The 17,227-nt window shown below is 41.4% G+C and overlaps 2 protein-coding genes across 9 annotated transcripts in view; one reads left to right on the top strand and one right to left on the bottom strand.

The window, feature by feature from the left end:
- Positions 1–2,664: 2,664 nt before the first annotated feature.
- On the top strand, positions 2,665–13,804 carry rrn3 (RRN3 homolog, RNA polymerase I transcription factor). 2 transcript variants are annotated; one of them, XM_037089882.1, is made up of 17 exons: positions 2,665–3,048; positions 3,135–3,191; positions 3,336–3,425; positions 4,320–4,449; positions 4,715–4,774; positions 4,971–5,034; positions 5,279–5,348; positions 5,999–6,097; positions 6,244–6,339; positions 6,938–7,061; positions 7,250–7,380; positions 8,899–9,029; positions 9,145–9,332; positions 10,242–10,350; positions 10,883–11,035; positions 11,603–11,687; positions 13,130–13,804. In XM_037089882.1, the coding sequence occupies exons 1-17, from the start codon at positions 2,953–2,955 to the stop codon at positions 13,277–13,279; spliced, it is 1,833 nt and encodes a 610-aa protein (XP_036945777.1). In that variant the 5' UTR covers positions 2,665–2,952; the 3' UTR covers positions 13,280–13,804. The 2 variants fall into 2 exon arrangements, with proteins under 2 accessions (XP_036945777.1, XP_036945778.1); XM_037089883.1 differs by lacking the exon at positions 2,665–3,048 and adding an exon at positions 3,754–3,921 and having other exon boundaries at positions 3,152–3,191.
- Positions 13,805–15,953: 2,149 nt separating this feature from the next.
- si:dkeyp-72e1.9 (syntaxin-binding protein 4) overlaps positions 15,954–17,227 on the bottom strand; it is a 90,075-nt gene continuing 88,801 nt past the window's right edge. For all 7 annotated transcript variants that reach the window (XM_037090262.1, XM_037090260.1, XM_037090261.1 and 4 more), the window contains exon 21: positions 15,954–17,097. In XM_037090262.1, coding sequence (XP_036946157.1) covers positions 17,039–17,097 — 59 coding nt within the window. In that variant the 3' untranslated portion in view covers positions 15,954–17,038. The remainder of the gene's footprint in view (positions 17,098–17,227) is intronic.

Raw genomic sequence — 17,227 nt, 5'->3', positions numbered from 1 at the left:
CGACTCTGACACAAGCTCAGGTTTCCATATCGCAGAGTTTCATTTGACAGCATTATTGATGTAAATATGTAAATGTATGCAAATCATTGATGCAGTGGAGGTTATGTCAGCTTTCCATTTAATATCATTCATAGCTTGTATTGACAACTATACAGTGGTGTCTCTGCACTTGATGCACAATGGATATTAAAACATCACACTACCTTACAAACCATGTAATATCCTGTTTTGTGGCCTGAAATGAAAATTAATTCATCCAAGCTTTATTTTATGTAAGGGTAGAAAAATATGTATTTATAAATTCTAAGTAAAAACACTCATCAGGTAGCTTATAAAACAGAAGCAGCTTCTGTTCAGATCAGGCTCATGTGGATTCAGGTGTATGCTGTGAGCCTTACCTAACTACAGACTGATTAGGGTTTCTGTAAGAAAAAATAATGTCACTGTTGAGCTGGGACTTGTTAATCCTTCTGGGCACTTAAACCTGTTGCAGTAGTCAACATGTCACAATCAAATAAATGAGATCTAAAAACTAAGTCCATTTTCATAAACAGAATACTATTGTAGAAAAAAAAAAAAAGAGGCGTAGCTGGCAGCAGGCTTCCTCGTTCCCACCCATGGTGATAACAAGCTTCGGTTTTTAACCTTTGGAACCACTTACCTTTATTATATTGCTGTGCTTGTGTCTCTGCTCTACTTTTAAACTGTGTGCCTACATTATCAATTATACAAGCAAGCCCACTGCAGTCCAGTCAACCACTTTCAGTGGGCGGGAAACAGATGAACAATGTCAGCTTATTTGGCTGTTTCTAGGAGTGGAAAATGTACAGCTAATATTTACACATCAAATCATATGATATTTAATGTGACAGATGTACATACTTTAATGACATCTTAATACAACACAGAGAGAGATGGAGATGAGTTTCATGAAATTCATAGACTCAAAATGATGGAGGGTAAGGCCACATTACCAGTAATGCTGCCTGGTACATTTGACTTGTTCAAGATAAAAGCTGAGCTCCATCCAACTCTCTTCATTTTATAATGACTGCATCGAACCATAATCTTAGGAGGTTATTACATTTGGTAATGTTTCTTGATAATATCATTTGATAATTTGATACCGGATTAAGCTTTATTGAATTAAAGGGGACTGTTTGGCCTTTGCAGAGGTAGGCACTCTAATAATGAGTGCCATTCTAGTTGAGGTTCTTTAATTTGTTGAGTCGAATGTATATTAAATATATGTATATGTTAATGTTGGGTTGTTTTGGGAGATAGCGTGTTTTTCATGTTTAAGATTATTTTACTTCTTTTGCTCAAAAAACCATATCAGGTCTAAAAAATAATCATGATATGCCCTAATAACATATGATATACGTATAGAAACATGGGAAATTTGCCCAGCGTCAGTGGACCCCCAGATGCATGCTTGTTGTTGATATGCAGTGGCGGACTAAGGGGACTAAGCGGACTTGAGGAGATGTTGCATCTGATGAGGATGAAAAGGGAAGAGGCATTGCATCAGTCCTTCACTTAGCCATTCTGTGTTCCATGCACCCTCTTTGTGAAGGTGTGCAGGTCATTTTCAGGTTTGAAAAGTTCTGAGTGGCAACTTATAAGCCTTACATACATCAGTGTATTGATACATTGATGTCTCTAGCAGGCACAGTACACACTATTTCTCCAAAAATAGTTCCTTCTTCTCTTGAATGAGAAAGGCTACAGTGTGATGTGCATGCTGGGGTCCGAGGTCCTTTTGCCCTGTGAGATCAATTCACACTTCTTTGTAAACTTCTGAAGAAAGGAAACTGATGAGAGTTTCTCTGATGGCTTCATTTCGCCATTTGGTCTTTGAGTCCTACAATGTCCTCGTGACAATATTCCGGTGTGTTTGGAGTAATTTTATGGCTCTCGGAGGCATCCTGAAGACATCAGGCTGACTGAGAGGTTTTCCAGTCAAATCCAATATTTTGGCATTTGCTTTTTTTTTTTTTTTGTATTTTTTAATTTCAATTTTTTATCTTTGCCATTCAAAACAAAAACATTAACAGGATATTCATATTTTTTCATCTTATTTTAAATCTGATTTCTAATACATAAAAAGTTTTATGACACAAGTATAGGCATATCATCCAATCCAACCACCAAAATAAAACTTGATGGATAAGTCTATCTGACGTCTGACAGCACGAAGACTGTGTAAACTATTTCAGGATCCCAGGATCAATTCAATACTCTGAGGTACAAAAATCCCTCTCTGCACCAAGGAGTTCACAGGTCAGCCTGTTCTGGGTCTGTTCTCCTGTCAGTTGGACACACACGTGTATACCCTATGTATGTGTATTGTTGGACACACCCAGAAACCCAACAAAGGAAGGTGCCTGATCATATGCCTGAGCCACATATGTACAAGATAATAATGCTTAATTGTTTTATTTTTTAAACCCTGATATACTGTTGATTTCCCTCTTTTTTTAAAATTGTATTTGTAAAATAACAACTAAAACATATCAATATTATTTTGTCTTGTTATCCCGTTCCCTGGACATATTTACAACTGCCCAGAGAGAAAGCACTACTCACATACTGTGCATTTGCTTCGAAGGGAAACCGGAACCCTCTACCTTACAAGCCGAGCTCATGGGAAGACTTTGAATGCGACACCCTGAGCTCCCTTCTACACTTCCGTAAACACGCAGTTCCCTTCCTCTTGCGAAATTGGATTTCCCACATGCGCTTGCCCATTTAATTCATAGTCGGACATTTACGCTCAGAACTTTCTAATAACTTTGCAGAAATGATTAACATTATTCAAATACTCTTAACTGTTAGTGGCCTTGTATAAAAATGTAAGCGGCGAGTCCTTCCCTCTTTAGCTGGATCTTTTAGCTTCGGGACAGCTAGCATCACAAAAACAAGCACTTTTTCCCATGAGCGCAGTGGAATATGGAGACTGAGGGTCGGGACTTTTTGAACACTCCTCCTGTTAAGACGGTCAGGTTTGGAGGCAGTGTTGCGGACACGCTAATTAAACATAAACAGGTGAGTGAGAGCGTTATGTCATGTTTTGAACCTGTCACCACTGTATAAAGTTGAGAGAACTGAAGTGCTGCTCCTCTTGTTTGAAGGGAGACTCGAGTGACTACGAACTGCTGAAACATCAGCTGGCTGATCCTGACATAAAGGTACAGTGAAGCATCTGTGTGTGTGTGCGTGCGTGTGTGCGTGCATGCGCGCGTGCGTGTGTGTGTGTGTGTGTGTGTGTGTAGTGTCCTGCTGAGCTCTCTGTGTAGTATAGTGTCCAGTGAGCTCTGTCTTCCCTCTGACAGGATGCTCAGATCATCAACTGGCTACAAGAGTTTCGGAGTTGTGTGACACAGCTGACCAAGGACCATGAACAGCTCATCTATACTGTCTTAGTGAGTATGGAAAGCCAAGAGATTGAAAGGTTGAACAGTGTGTATTGTAGCTCATCATACTCAACTTTACCTCCTGTACATTGTTAACCTAATACAGTCCACTATGTAGTTTTGGGAGAGATATTTTAATGCCTAAATAAACTGAATAAACAAACTGACCGCAAAGGACAACATCGTTTCCTACTGTTTTACTTTCTTTATATGTGGAGGACCCTGCCACCTTTCTAGCTTCAAACAATGCTCTGGGACATCTTGGATTCTATTCTTTGACATGCACCAGCAACCCAAACACAGTGTCATACCAAGTACACCGTCTGTTTGATAACAGCAATCCCCGAGGGCAGAAGCACACACCACAAGAAGTGCCCAGGAATGGCCAGAGGAATGTTAGGCATCAGTCCCGCCTCCAAAATGGCTGCTGCAGGGTCTGCTTGGATAAGACTTTGGTGATTCCTGATTCAAGCTGCTCTGCCATTAACATGGGGTCTGCGACAAGGTTTGGATTGGTGTTGCATGTAAAAAGAACATCCACATGAGTACCAGGTCCTCAGATTTCCCAGCAGAACATAGCATTGTAATGACATAATCAATGTTATTTACTTTACCTCTTTATGTTTTTAAGGGGATGGGTGATTGTTTTATATTGATATACAATAAAGCCACATTCACCATGATAAAGGAGTATCAATTATCTAGAAGACCTGTCCAATACTGGCTGTATCTGCTGCAGTACAATAAAGTGCTCTGTGTATCTGTAGGGTTGTTCTTCAGGTAAATCACCAACCTGATTTATCAGCTGAATTCCAATACCTGCAAAAAATATTGTTAAAACTAATAATCTGCCCGGGTGGGCATGCTAAATCCCTTCTCTTGTGGTGTGTGTGCTTTTCTTAGAGGCTTCCATGGGTGGGCCGGAGCCAGGCTGTGGTGGAGGAGTACATGGCCTTCCTCAGTAACCTGGTCTCAGCACAGACTGTCTACCTGTGTGCCTGCCTCAAGATGGTGGTCTCCCACTTCACTCCTAGTAGGTTCCCCTGACTGCTTGTACTCTTTTATAGTTTATAAAGTTAAGTATGGAATTCATGATGTTGCGGTGTTGTCAAAGTTGTCAAGTAATGCTAGTTAGCTTGAAATGACTTAATCTGTTGCCTTACAGTGATAACTTCCTGTTTTCAGTGTGGTGTGAGTTTGCATTTGAAAGCAAAGGGTGAACATTGACTATATGTAATGAATTTACTATATCCTACTATCAGTGACTCATGGATGTGTGTGTGTGTGCTTGTTTCCAGAGAGAGTGACCATCTGTGAAGGAGGAGTCGATATCTCGGATTCAGATGATGAAGATGAGAGTAGGTGTCGTGCATCTATTAAGTGATTTGTTCAAAAATACAAAAATCTATGCTGAACGTGCAGTTGTTGTTTTGCTGCTTGCTGAAGTTTGCAAAGATTATGTAAGAAGTGTGAATGTGAAGCTGAGCCACCTTCATGCTCACATTCTATGGGTACAAATGAATTAACTCTCAGCTCCCCCTTTGATTTGTTAAGACCTTCCCAGGAACTTCAGTCAGTGTCATGAGGCATTACAGCTCATCACCAGATATGTTCCATCGTAAGTCACTTATTATTCTGCCATTTTTTGTCTTCTTGTCTTGGTTTTAGTGTTTTTACTCACCAAAAATAAAGAACTGGCTTTATACTTGTGACTGTATCGTACACAAACTAGTCAAATGACATCTTTCATTATTTGCATTATTTGTTTTTCCTGCATGGCAGTATGATCTACATTAGTGTCACAAACATGAATTGTCTGCCTGAGTATTGTATTGTACTGTAATCTCGTCCTTTTCTTTCAGCACGAGTCACTTTCTCATGCCCATTCTGCAAGAGAACTTCCCCTTTGTACAGAAATCCTCCAGAACACTGGTAAGAGACCACTGAAAGGTGCTACACATCATACAAGCATGCCAAGCAGATGGTTGTGAGTATTGAATTACATCCTGTCTGGCCTCATACAACTGCAAGTGAATGAATGTCGATGATCTCAAAGAAACGCCTTGTTAGAGTGGAATGTGATTAGTTTTGGCTGTTAGCAAAAATTAGAACAAGTGTGGAGAAATGACAGCTTGGCCTCTGTACTAGCCACAGAAGAATTCATTATACATGCAGTATATAGACAATAATATGTAATGTACATTGTTCTGTGAACATATCAGACAAAGTAGCAGTCTAGAAAAAGTACTTAACCGAAAATTGTGATCTGCAGCATTAACACAGAATGGTAAATGGACTTGCATTTCTATTGCTCTTCTCCAGGCTACTGACCACTCAAAGCTTTACAATAACAATAGCTTTACAATACTTGCAACATTCACCCATTCACACACTGATGGCTGAGGCTGCCATGCAAGGTGCCAACTGCACATCAGGAGCAATTTGGGGTTCATTAACTTGCTCAAGGGTACTTCAGCATGCAGCTGGGGAAGCCGGGGATTCGGCCATCTGGTTAATGGACGAGTCACTTTTCCTCCTGAGCTTCAGTCGCCTGTTGACTGATAGTTTGTTGCTCTCTACAGGAGTGTTATGTCCACAACCTCCTGAGGGTGTCCGTGTATATACCAGCACTCAGACGGGACATACTGGAGCTGATCATCGGAAAGATGCTCAAACTGGATGTAAGTGGTTTTACTCCAAATAACTCTGTTTAAAGACAGAGTTAAATATTTGAAAGTATGAGTTACTCTGTGGAGGGTGGATATGGTCTCTCAGCTTGTGTGTATCCACCTGTTTGTAGCAGTGGTCTGTGTGTGATATCTTTCAGGTGAGTGCATCCCGTACAGACATTGAGGAGGCAGAGGAGAACGCTTTGCAGACCCAGCAGGTGGATGAGCAATCTGAGGAGGGACTCTTTGACATGGTAACAACCAGCACCAGTTTGCAGTTTGCATGTTAGGACCGTGGACTTTTAAAAGCAGCACATGATATTTAGGTTTATCACAGATAGTGGTGAGTTTCTAGATGAAGAATAAAGAAAAAAATGAAAAAAACAAGCATGATGCATCTGGCACTAACACCACAATGAAGTATTGCGTAGATAGAAGAAGTGAATAAATTGTATGACAATAAATACAAATTATTGAAATTACATCTTGTTTTAAATGTGCTCATTGCTGAAAATGTGCATTTGAGAAACATTTTTTATTAATGTGAGTTTTAGAATAGATTAAAGAACTAACAGATAAATATGCAACCAGCCCCAAATTACAGACAGTGAGCGTCCATGCAAAGAAACCAGAGCTGGATACTCCGACGCAAATAACCCCAAACCAACAGCTATTCATCTGTTTTTGTAAATTTGCTACATTCAGACTTATCCACACATCAAGCCAGTGTTTAAGATGCTCCGTTATCACTCTCTGTGATGTCAGTTTTGAATTTGTGTAGAAAGAAGCCATTTCCATATTTCTTTCCTCCTGCCTTGACAGCCCGTGTGTGTGTTGTATTTTTCTTGTCAGGATGAGGACATGTCAGCAGATGACTCCTCCAGGGTGGCTGTGACAGCCCACCCAGTGGCTGAGAGGCTGGACGCTCTCATGGCTGTTCTGATGGCTTACATCAAGGATGTCTGCCATGAAAATGGTAGCTGAATAACACAGCTTTGACACCGGGAACAGAGTTGTATTGTCATTCGACCCAGTTTTGATCCAAGAGCATGTCAGATGTACCTTGTGTATTCAGAAACGTTTACAACAGTGTGTAGTGAAGAGTATTGGCTTCAAAGGGTGTCATCCTCTTAAGCAGCCTTTCTGTTGTTTTCTCTCTCTCAGGCGCTCTTCATGTTGAACGGACGAAGGAGCTGTACCGTGATCTGTTGGGTGTGTTTGACAAGCTCATTCTGCCGACACACGCTTCCTGCCATGTCCAGTACACACTCTTCTACCTCTGCAGCTTCAGACTGGTCAGTACTTCACTCACTGCATGGGTGTTGGTATAATGATAGGAAGCTGCGGTGTGTGGCATCCATCCATCCATCCATCGGGATCCCATGAATAAATCAATAAACACACACAAAGAATATGTGGAGAGGGTGGGAGGCGTGAGGAGGAGTTTCTCCATTTGTCTCTGGGGGATGATGGTAGTAAATGCTGAGCTGGAATCAATGTACAGGATTCTGGCGCAGGCGTCTTTCTGGTCCAGATGAGTGATGACGGAGTACAAAGTGATGGATATCGCATCCACGGCTGTGATGTGTGGTTTGACAAGCAGCTCAAAACTCTTCTTCACAACCGGTGTCAGAGCGATGGGGAGGTAGTCATTCAGACAGAATACAGCTGATTTCTTTGCTACTGGTATTATAGTGGATGTTTTGAAGCATCTGAGGACGATGGCCTGACTGAGGGAGATGTTAACGATGTCAGTCAGGGCATTTAGTCTGGTCTATTTGCTGACATGTTCACCTCAACCGAATGCAGTGTTCTGTCTACACTGTGTGCGCAAAAGGCAAGTTGTATTTTTGAGGATTAATTTTGTTACTTGGCAGCTACAGTGCTCTGGGTCAATCCAAAATGTGTATAAACCTCAAACCTGAATATTTAAGGAAGTAAATCAGTGGCCAATATAGCCACCCTGGTTTTCAACTACTGCCATAAGCCTTCCATTCATGGAGTCTCTCAGATTTCTTGATCTGTTGATGATCAACTTTTTTCCCAGCAGCAACCACAGCTTCCAGATACTGTTCAGAGAGGTGTTCTGTTTTCCTTCACTGTAAATTTACTGTTCAAGATGTGTCTTGTTCAGTGATGGTTTGGTTTCAGCCTTCCTTACCATGGCCATGTCTCTGAGCACTGAGCATCTTGTACTTCTGGGTGCTCCAGGTAGGTTGCAGTTCTGGCAGCACACTGGAGGATAATGGGTTCCTGGTAGCTTCACATTTGACTCTTCTTAAATCTATTGCAGTTAATTTGTGTCTTTCATTTGCAATGTAACGTTTGATGGTTCTGTGATCATGCCCCGATATCTTACCAGTTCCAAGAGTGCTGCATCCCTCTGAGAGACTTTTCAAATCAGTTGAATCTCTTTTTTGGCCCTGATGAAAAGAAGCTGCCTAATAATTATGCACACCTTGATAGGGTGTTGATCTCCTAAGGCCACACACTCCCTATTTACACAAATACACACCACATGATATGCTTTAATCCAATAAGTATTCCAATTTATACAGCTATGAGTTGGAAAATATGCTTAATAATTATGATATGGTCAAAAAACTGGCTTGCCACATCAATGTGCACACAGTGTTGTATGTCGACGAAAAACTTGTTTATCTCACTGTCCAAGTTCTGACAGACTGCACTGTGCATTACACCTGCCCATGATCCTGTGGAAACAGCCTAATTCTAAATCCACCTCACTGCTGTTCCTGTACATATTTTTCTTGAAGATAACATCATCTATATATATTTTTTCTGTCCTTCAGGCGTTGGCCGAGGCCTTCCTGGATCACCTTTGGAAGGTCCTGCAGAGCCCCTCTCAGCCTGCTGTTCTCCGGCAGGCTGCTGCCGGATACTTAGGAAGCTTCCTTGCCCGAGCAAAGTTCATCCCTGTGCTGTGAGTTCATTCTGCTGAAAAAAGCATAAAGGCAGCTGAAATTCAAAGTGAGCAGTGTCTTCCTCTGTCACCACGTTTCATCCTGTTACGACTCTGTCCCCTCCCTCTCCTGCAGCACTGTGCGGGCCTGCCTGGACCTGCTGCTCTCCTGGATCCATCGCTACATTGACAGCCAGGACAGCAGCGGCAGACAGGCCTGCTGTGACATCAGCCTGCACGGGCCCTTCTACGCTGCCTGCCAGGCTGTCTTCTACACACTAATCTTCAGACACAGAGCCATGCTGGAGGGCAACATGAAGAAAGGTAAACACCACCCACCTGCTGCTCACACACATCTCACATGTTATCGTACCACCCTGACAGGACTACGTATGTGTTTCATACTGTTTTGGTTTTGCTGGTTCTTAGTTGGTCTAAAGAGAGGCTTGTTATTCAGGTACCTCTGTTCATTATCAGAGAATGATTATAAATAATTAAAAAAACAAGTTTCATTGGTTTATTTCACATTGCTAATTTTTCCAACCAACCACCCATATATGAAAAACATGGCAGCAAATCCACAGAAGCTTCTGGAGAAGCCCCAGAAGCTACGGTGGCCCTCAGGGACAAGACATTTTTTTTTCGAGTATGGACTTGTTCACAACAGCATTGCATATTTCCACTAGTTCAAGTGTTGAAGTGAAGGTGTATTTAGTTAATTTGTCTGTAAAACTATAGGTTATAACTCAAAAACATTTTTTAAAAAAAATTAGGATCATGCAAAGAAATTATGGAGCACTGTGAAAAATATTCACAGAATGTCTGAACTCAGTGATAAGCAGACTGCTCCTCAGTTTATCAGTCACACTAAGTCATTACTTTGACTGTTTCAGCACAGTCGCGGCCTTAAATGTCCTAGTTATCACTCCATGTGTTGTCGTACTGCAATAGACAAGGTGTAAATCTAAATAAATGTTGCTAATGTGACGTTAGCACCAGCTCTCTGAGAGGCACAGACTGAGACTACAGTGTGCTAATATCTAACGTTATACACAACAGTATTACTTTCAATCAAACACATTTTTGGGTGATTAAAAAACATACTTGACTTGTATACTACTTGTAGATGCCACTACATATTACACACTTAACCTTTAAATCTAATTTTGTTTTTCATTTTTCTTATTTATTAATAACACTTTAATTAATGTTGCCTGTGTGTGTGTGTGTCAGGTCTGGAGTACCTGCAGAGTCTAAACCTGGAGCGGGTGGTGATGTGTCAGCTGAATCCCCTCAAAGTGTGCCTGCCATCAGTCACCAGCATGTTTGCTGCCATCACCAGGTACACGCCCTGTCTCTGCTCTCTCTCTGGCAGCAGCTATGCTGAGTGGTGAATCCTGATTCCCAAAATGTCGGGACGCTGTGTAAAATGTTAATACAAACAGAAGGCTTGTTTTCCTGAGCCCATGTGGTTTTCCTACATACAATCATGTGTTTGTCAAAGTGTTTTTTTGGGAAAAATTACATTGAGTATTTTACTTTTGTAGAAGCTTGAGGTGCAGCTAGTTGTCACAACTTTATACACAGTTAGGTACTTCACTCTAGTAATACAGCTCCAAAGTGTCACAAGATAAATGTGAGGGGTCACCAGATGATTAATGGGAGCAGAATAAGAATAATCGAATCCTGCTCAACAAAGGTTTTTTTTGTTCTGTAACTTTTGCTTTTATTGTGTGTGCAATATTGATAGTTTTACCTTGTTTATACCTCAAACTGTTATTTGAATAGAAAACACCATAAAAGTTTAGAGAGGAAATTTCCTACAAACCAAGAAGAGGTTTGGAACCGCAGCAGCTGATATGTTTTTGTTGCAGGAAGTACCAGGTGGTGTTCTGCTACACCATCATAGAGAGGAATAACCGCACCGTGCTGCCGGTGGTGCGCAGCTCTGCAGGGGGAGACAGTGTGACCACCAACACCAACCCGCTTGACAGCTTCTTCCCCTTCGACCCCTTCCTGCTCAAGAGGTACATTTAGGGTTATTCTCTGTAATAAAATGTCTTAGGAAAGACAGTAGATCTCCTTTTTCTCCCCCGGCTCCATTTTCACTTCCCCTGTGCAATCTTCATCCTTAAAGGTATAATCTGTGAAATGATTTTCTCATTTTTGACTGTGGAAACATTAGAAGACAAAGGTCCATTCAGGAGCTGTCGAAAAGTTCTGAAAGAACTGTCCCATGGCACTAGGGCATGAAACTGTGTAGACGTATCACAAAAATGTGTGTCCGCAGAAATATGCAGACACATTCTTATTGCTGCGTGTACACCTTAGAAACGCCCCTAACAGCTATTTGCATACTAATGCATGTACCTGCTCCACTTTTCATTAAACCTGTAACTTATACCAGTTTTACACCAAAATGAGTTTGTATACACAGGTTTTTTAAAATGTGGTTAACCCTGCTAATAATCAGCAATTGTGTGTGCAGTACTGCTCACACAGCTCATAGGCTCATGTATAAAATGATGTTTATGTATAAATAATGATGTATTCATGGCTTTTGTCCTTCTGTGTGTGTGTGTCTGTGTCTGTAGGTCTGGTCAGTTGATCGAGCCACTGTACCAGGTCTGGGAAGAACTAGCAGACAAAGACCTGCTTCCCATCAAAGCAGGCCGACAGGTAAGCTGACAGAGGGGTAAACACTGGTCACAGCAGTGTGCTATTGCACTGCTGAGGCCATAGAATAACTAGGACCACAACCAACCAGTGTTGTTTAGAGATTATTTTTTGAAATCATTCTTTGTCCATAAAATGTCAGATAAATGTTTTTTGAGATCAACAGTCCAAACGTCAAATCTGCTGAGCCCCTTTCACACATGAACTCTGGACATCATCCAGAGAACCACATCAGGATACTGTCCACATCTGCTTGTTCACACATGCAGCACATAACAGAAGATTGTCAGATGTGTTCATACATGTTGGAAGCACTCCGCATGATGCAGCATGATTTGAGGCTACAGACTGCTCCATGATGACGTTTATACGTTGATATCACAGCTACATGTGCTAAGAAACATTTGCAATATCCACAGAACAGTGTTATAGTAGTTTATTGGCAGGAAGAGAAGAGTACAAAGCACAAAGCTCCAGCATACAGTACAGTGTGAAAGGGCCATATAAAGCAGAGAAATACAGCTACATCTATCAAGAAGAAGCTGAACCAGGGAATGGTTGTAATTTTGTATTAATTATATTAATATCACTAAAATGAATCATCAAAATAAAAAAAGAATATATAAAAATAGCAGCTACTAATTGATTGACTAAAACTTTGAGCTCCAAAAAGGAATCATCAGCATCAACATGGCATAGGTGAAGACACCCTTCCTCTTAGTCTGTGCTATAACAGAGTTCATATCTAAACACGCCGATTCCTGCATTTCCCATAATGCGAGTAGATAGTGACTAATTGTGCTCAGAAGTCAACCTCCGACATGGAAAAGTGCAACAGAACGGCAATCCAAGTATGAAACTTGGGCAAAATCCATGTCGCCTCAGTTTGCAGACATACACGCAGATTGTTAGGAGCCTACTTCTCCTGTCTTTTATCAAGTGTCCTGAACAGTTGAATCAGCTGCTGTAGGTGTTGGGCAGTTTGCAGACTTTCCATTCAAACCCCTGTTTGCTGCAAGCATCCATGTTCTTCCCAGCAAATGCACTGGAACGCTTCTAGATTAAAAGGCAGAAATGTCAACTCAGAAATTCTGACTTCTGACTTGCAGTAGACACACTACAAGACCCTCCCTGCCTGCTCTTTACACTCCACAGTACATTATATATTATATAACCCTGATGACATCATCAACATCAGTTTTGTCAGTTTGTAAAACTGGTGTGAAGTTGGTGTGGTGTTCCTTCCTTTCTGGTGTAATATTACATAAACATAAATACAGTGATTAACATGGATGATCACATAGGGGAAGAAACACAGAGCGTAATGACTGATCAGCAGCAGTATATTGTTGTGTATTCCCTGATAAATCTGTTGGCTTTGGGTCGTTTTCAGATTTGGCTCACGGTCCCTTAAACTTTGCTTGTGGTGGTTGATTGTGTTTAAGGGCTCCAGAGAAGACGAGGATGACTTCCTGTGCGGGGAGACGGCCCAGGCCGAGGGCATTGTAGGAATGACGCCCAGCTCCTACGACTCGAACCTACGCAGCCCGAGCAGCGTGGGTTCACCGCCCTTCACCTTCCAGAGACCGTTCTAGTCCGTCTTCATGGTCTGTCCTGTTCTTACGCGGGCCGCCCCGGATATGACACAAACTGCTCTGTGAGTCCTGAAAGAAAGAGTGAGGACGTCTCCTTCCCTCAGAGCAGAGAGACAGCTGCCACACATGGACTGGATTCTGGTCAAGGGACTCTGAATATCCACATTATATTTATACGGTTTCTAACACAAACTGAAGAGCAAGTCACATGTGAGGAGATGTGACCGATCTCTTTTCATACAGGAATACTTGTTTGTCTTATTGAATACCAACGTTTTTAATGAAATTATGACTGTACATGTTCTGATTGTGACTTCTTCACCGTTAAGTTTAAGTTAAGTTTAAACTCTACATAGACTGTTATATAGAGGCTCTCAGCTTTTGTTTGTTCTGTATCACAGTAACTTCAACTCAGATGAACTCGAGCTTGAAGATGTATGTTTTGTGGGCAGTAAAATATTGTGATGAGATAATTGTACTTTTTGTTTGTTAATGAAATTCATTTCTAGACACGTTTTTGAGATCTGAGACAAAAAAAAACCCCGGAGTCCTCTTTGAATGCATGCTGTAGTCCAACACGGTGAGTTTAAGCAGTTCAGAGACAGGTCTTCACGTCACAGTGCCTGTCCCTGATGCTGCAACAGGTTTGATTTTCTGGCAGCCGAAGACGGAATGCTCTTGTAGCTTGTAGCACCTTGGAGACGAGCAGCAGACACACGCAGATGCTAATGATATTATTAATGCAATGAGAGTTATTAATAAAACTTCATGGGAAACAAACAGGAGATAAAGTGACTTGAGGAGATGCATCATGAATATGCAAGATAAGCCACTGCAGCCAGCAGAGAGATGCTCAGTATTCAGCACAGACGTGTGGGGGCTGGAGACAGGGCTGATGGGAAATGCAGTTAGAAAATCTGAAGTTTAGATTTAACTTTATCACAGCACCAAAGCACATCTGTTGCTGAGTTTGTTAGAACAGAGGTATAGAGTCTATAGTTAAACACCTGTCACATTGTACGCACAATTGGTCACTTTAGTTCATTTACATTTAGAAGATGCTTTTGTCCAAAGCAACTTACAGTAATTCATATACTGATGGTGGCAACCAGCACATCAGGAGCAGTTTTGGGGTTGAATATTGCTGAATATCTGCTGAAATGAGTTCACTGAAGGACTACAGTGGATATTGTGTCCTGTCACTTTGATTGGAGATGCTCTTAGAAAAGATCAGTTTGTCACCAGCAGTGCTTGTAGTTTACATATGGACATGTGTTGTTGTTTTAAGATAAACTTTAAGATAAGGACAGCTCACCGGAAAATCTAAAATTCATGTTAGTTCTCTTACCTATAGTGCAATCTATCCATGTTTTGGCAGTACAGGTGTCTTTTTGATATAATATAACTAGATGTTACTCGTGGTGCTCAAAGAGCCAGAAAAATCTGCAGCAATGTTACTTTCCAGAAATCATGACCTGGTTACTCATGATAAACCACAGAACTTGCTGCAAAATACATATTTGTAGGCACTATTTACTGTATTCTCAACTGAACTACACCTGCCAACTGTAACAGTATATAAAAGGAAGTGTTTGAAGATTCAGATTACAGATTGTGTGAGTTGAAAATAGGATTTTTAGAACCTGCTTAAGTTTTAAGCCTCCTCACCGATGATAGCTGTGGCCAGAGGCGATGTGGTTTGGGGTCGTCCATCTGTCTTAGTCTTTATCAATGTCTAATAGGATAAAATGATGGAATGATGACATTTCATATCCTACAGCTTAAAGGTCAACTTCACTGTGACATCATAATGAAATGCCTTTACTTTGTTGTGTTATGAAGCATTTTTGTGCATGGTCAGTTTTTTGCAAAGGTCTGTAATGTGAAAAAGCCCAAAGTCCACACCAAAGGCAATGTTATTTTTGATCACACTACCTTGCTCATCATGCCCTGCCCTAGTCTGCCTCTGATTGGCTACATCCTGCCCATTGGGTAATGTGCATATGCAACTCTCCCCAAAGATTGAAAAGAGTTGAAATGTCCCACTCTGTAGCTAAAACGGAGTGTTCGAGACACAGCATGAAAAGGGAGGCTGCAGCAATGCACCAAATGAGAAAAATAATGTTTTTGAAAATTAAAGTAGGACCCCCAAATATAAGTATGAATCTGAAGACACGCATAATATGACCTTTGTATGGTTATGTTTAAGTGTACATCTAAGATTCTGAATACTGGGGCCCCATTTGAACATAGTAACATAGTTAACTTGGAGTTTGAGTCTTCTAGTCTTGAGTTAAAGTAGGGATATAGAATATTACTTTGTTAAAAGTGAGAGCTACGCATTGAGAACAAGTCTTAAGGTATCTGATATTAACTGTCCTTAACTATTAAAAATACAATAGATCCCATATAACATATCCATTTTTCTGACCATTGGAATCTGTGTTGTTTTTATATGATGATAAAATAACTTTAATCGTCAAAAAATGTACTGCATTGGCTCTTATGCAGTGTGTAATCTGCAAAGTGACGTTATCAAATACATGTTGCAGAGTAAAAGTTCAATAGTAGCCTCCAAAATGTAGTGGAATGGAAGTTTATAGCGGCAGAAAATGCAAAAACATTTCGGAATAATGGAACAATAACAGGGAACAGGAACAACAACGACAGTGAATCGAGTCATCAGTTATTGTTTCTTTAATATAAAACAGTAACAGAAAGATATGAGGCCACGCCAAAGATGCAGTCTGGTTGAAGTACAGGAGGTGTCAGTATGTTTAAAAGCTTCTGCAGCTCTCTGTAGAAATAAAATGACTGTTCCACATGTAGCCTATGACAGATGTCTGCCTAGGCTCTGTGACTACCAAACACAAGTGTACACAGCTGGAGCTACAGCAACATTAAAGCCACTCCTGGATGTAGGAGACGCATCGACATGAACATGCAGTGGTATGGAAGCCACAGATGACAAACACTGCTCGAGTCCAACGTCTCTGAATACATCGCTCTTTGCCTTTTATTAACGAATAGGGCACATGGAGAGTAAGCAAGATGGAAGAAGGGAAAATGTTGCTTTTTTTTTTTTTTTCTACTTATTGCTCAATAGTTCCTCTGTGGCAGAGCAAACAGGTGACGGAGTGCGACTGAGGCAGATGCAAGCGAGTTATCATGACACAGAGGACGAACAGACCAGCTCTGGATTGTCCTTTATAGGCAAATAAGTCCTCCGGTACATGCAATCCATGGAGTGATTCTATGTGTGTGTGAGGGGGAAGTCAGGGTGTTATGGGTCAGTATTAACAAGGTTTATAGCAACATGTGTGTATTGTTGACTCGGTCATGCAGCTCCTCCAACGCCAGCTGCTGTCAGAGTAACACGAAAGAGAATTCCAGCAGACTTTTTTTATTTGGCAGAACACTTCTCATAGAGACTTCTGTACATATGTTACGGTCGAATGGCAGAGAGTCCTCGGGCCACGGCTGAGTCCAAATCATCCCCCGGCTGAACCCTTCTGTGAAGACTGTCCGAGATCTCGGAGGGAACGCGCTAATTTGACGTGTGCAAGCAAGCTTTGGCATTAAAACGTTGGCTGTGTTCGATCTGTCGCTGATGGTTTGAATTCATTGTGGTGATGCTGTTATTTTGAGAATGGTGTCCTGTCTGTCGACTGTGGTGTGGTCCGTCGCGGGTTCAGCTGCTCACCCCGGCCTCTCCAGCCTGCCCTCGTCCTCCCAGGCGCCTCTCTGGCTCTTTGTTGCTCACACATGCTGAGGGCTGACATCTGGGACTGGTCCTGCCTCCAGCACACTCTCTGATGCTGCGGGTCAATCACAGGCGAACAGAAGAAACCATCAGCACCCACAGCAACACTAATCATCATTCTCACCATGGAACATCACAGAAATAATTGCTCATGTATGTTATATAGGTACAAGTTCCTTCTAGTA

This window comes from Acanthopagrus latus, chromosome 23 (assembly GCF_904848185.1).
Source record: "Acanthopagrus latus isolate v.2019 chromosome 23, fAcaLat1.1, whole genome shotgun sequence".
NCBI lineage: Eukaryota > Metazoa > Chordata > Actinopteri > Spariformes > Sparidae > Acanthopagrus > Acanthopagrus latus.
This window is presented reverse-complemented; position numbering and strand designations above follow the sequence as displayed.

Bases quoted from the DNA above. Each gene is read 5' to 3' on its own strand.
- rrn3 (XM_037089882.1), top strand. From the start codon at position 2,953: ATGGAGACTGAGGGTCGGGACTTTTTGAACACTCCTCCTGTTAAGACG. The intron at 3,426-4,319 runs GTGAGTATGGAA...TGCTTTTCTTAG, and splicing joins AGCTCATCTATACTGTCTTA to AGGCTTCCATGGGTGGGCCG. The intron at 5,349-5,998 runs GTAAGAGACCAC...TGCTCTCTACAG, and splicing joins AGAAATCCTCCAGAACACTG to GAGTGTTATGTCCACAACCT.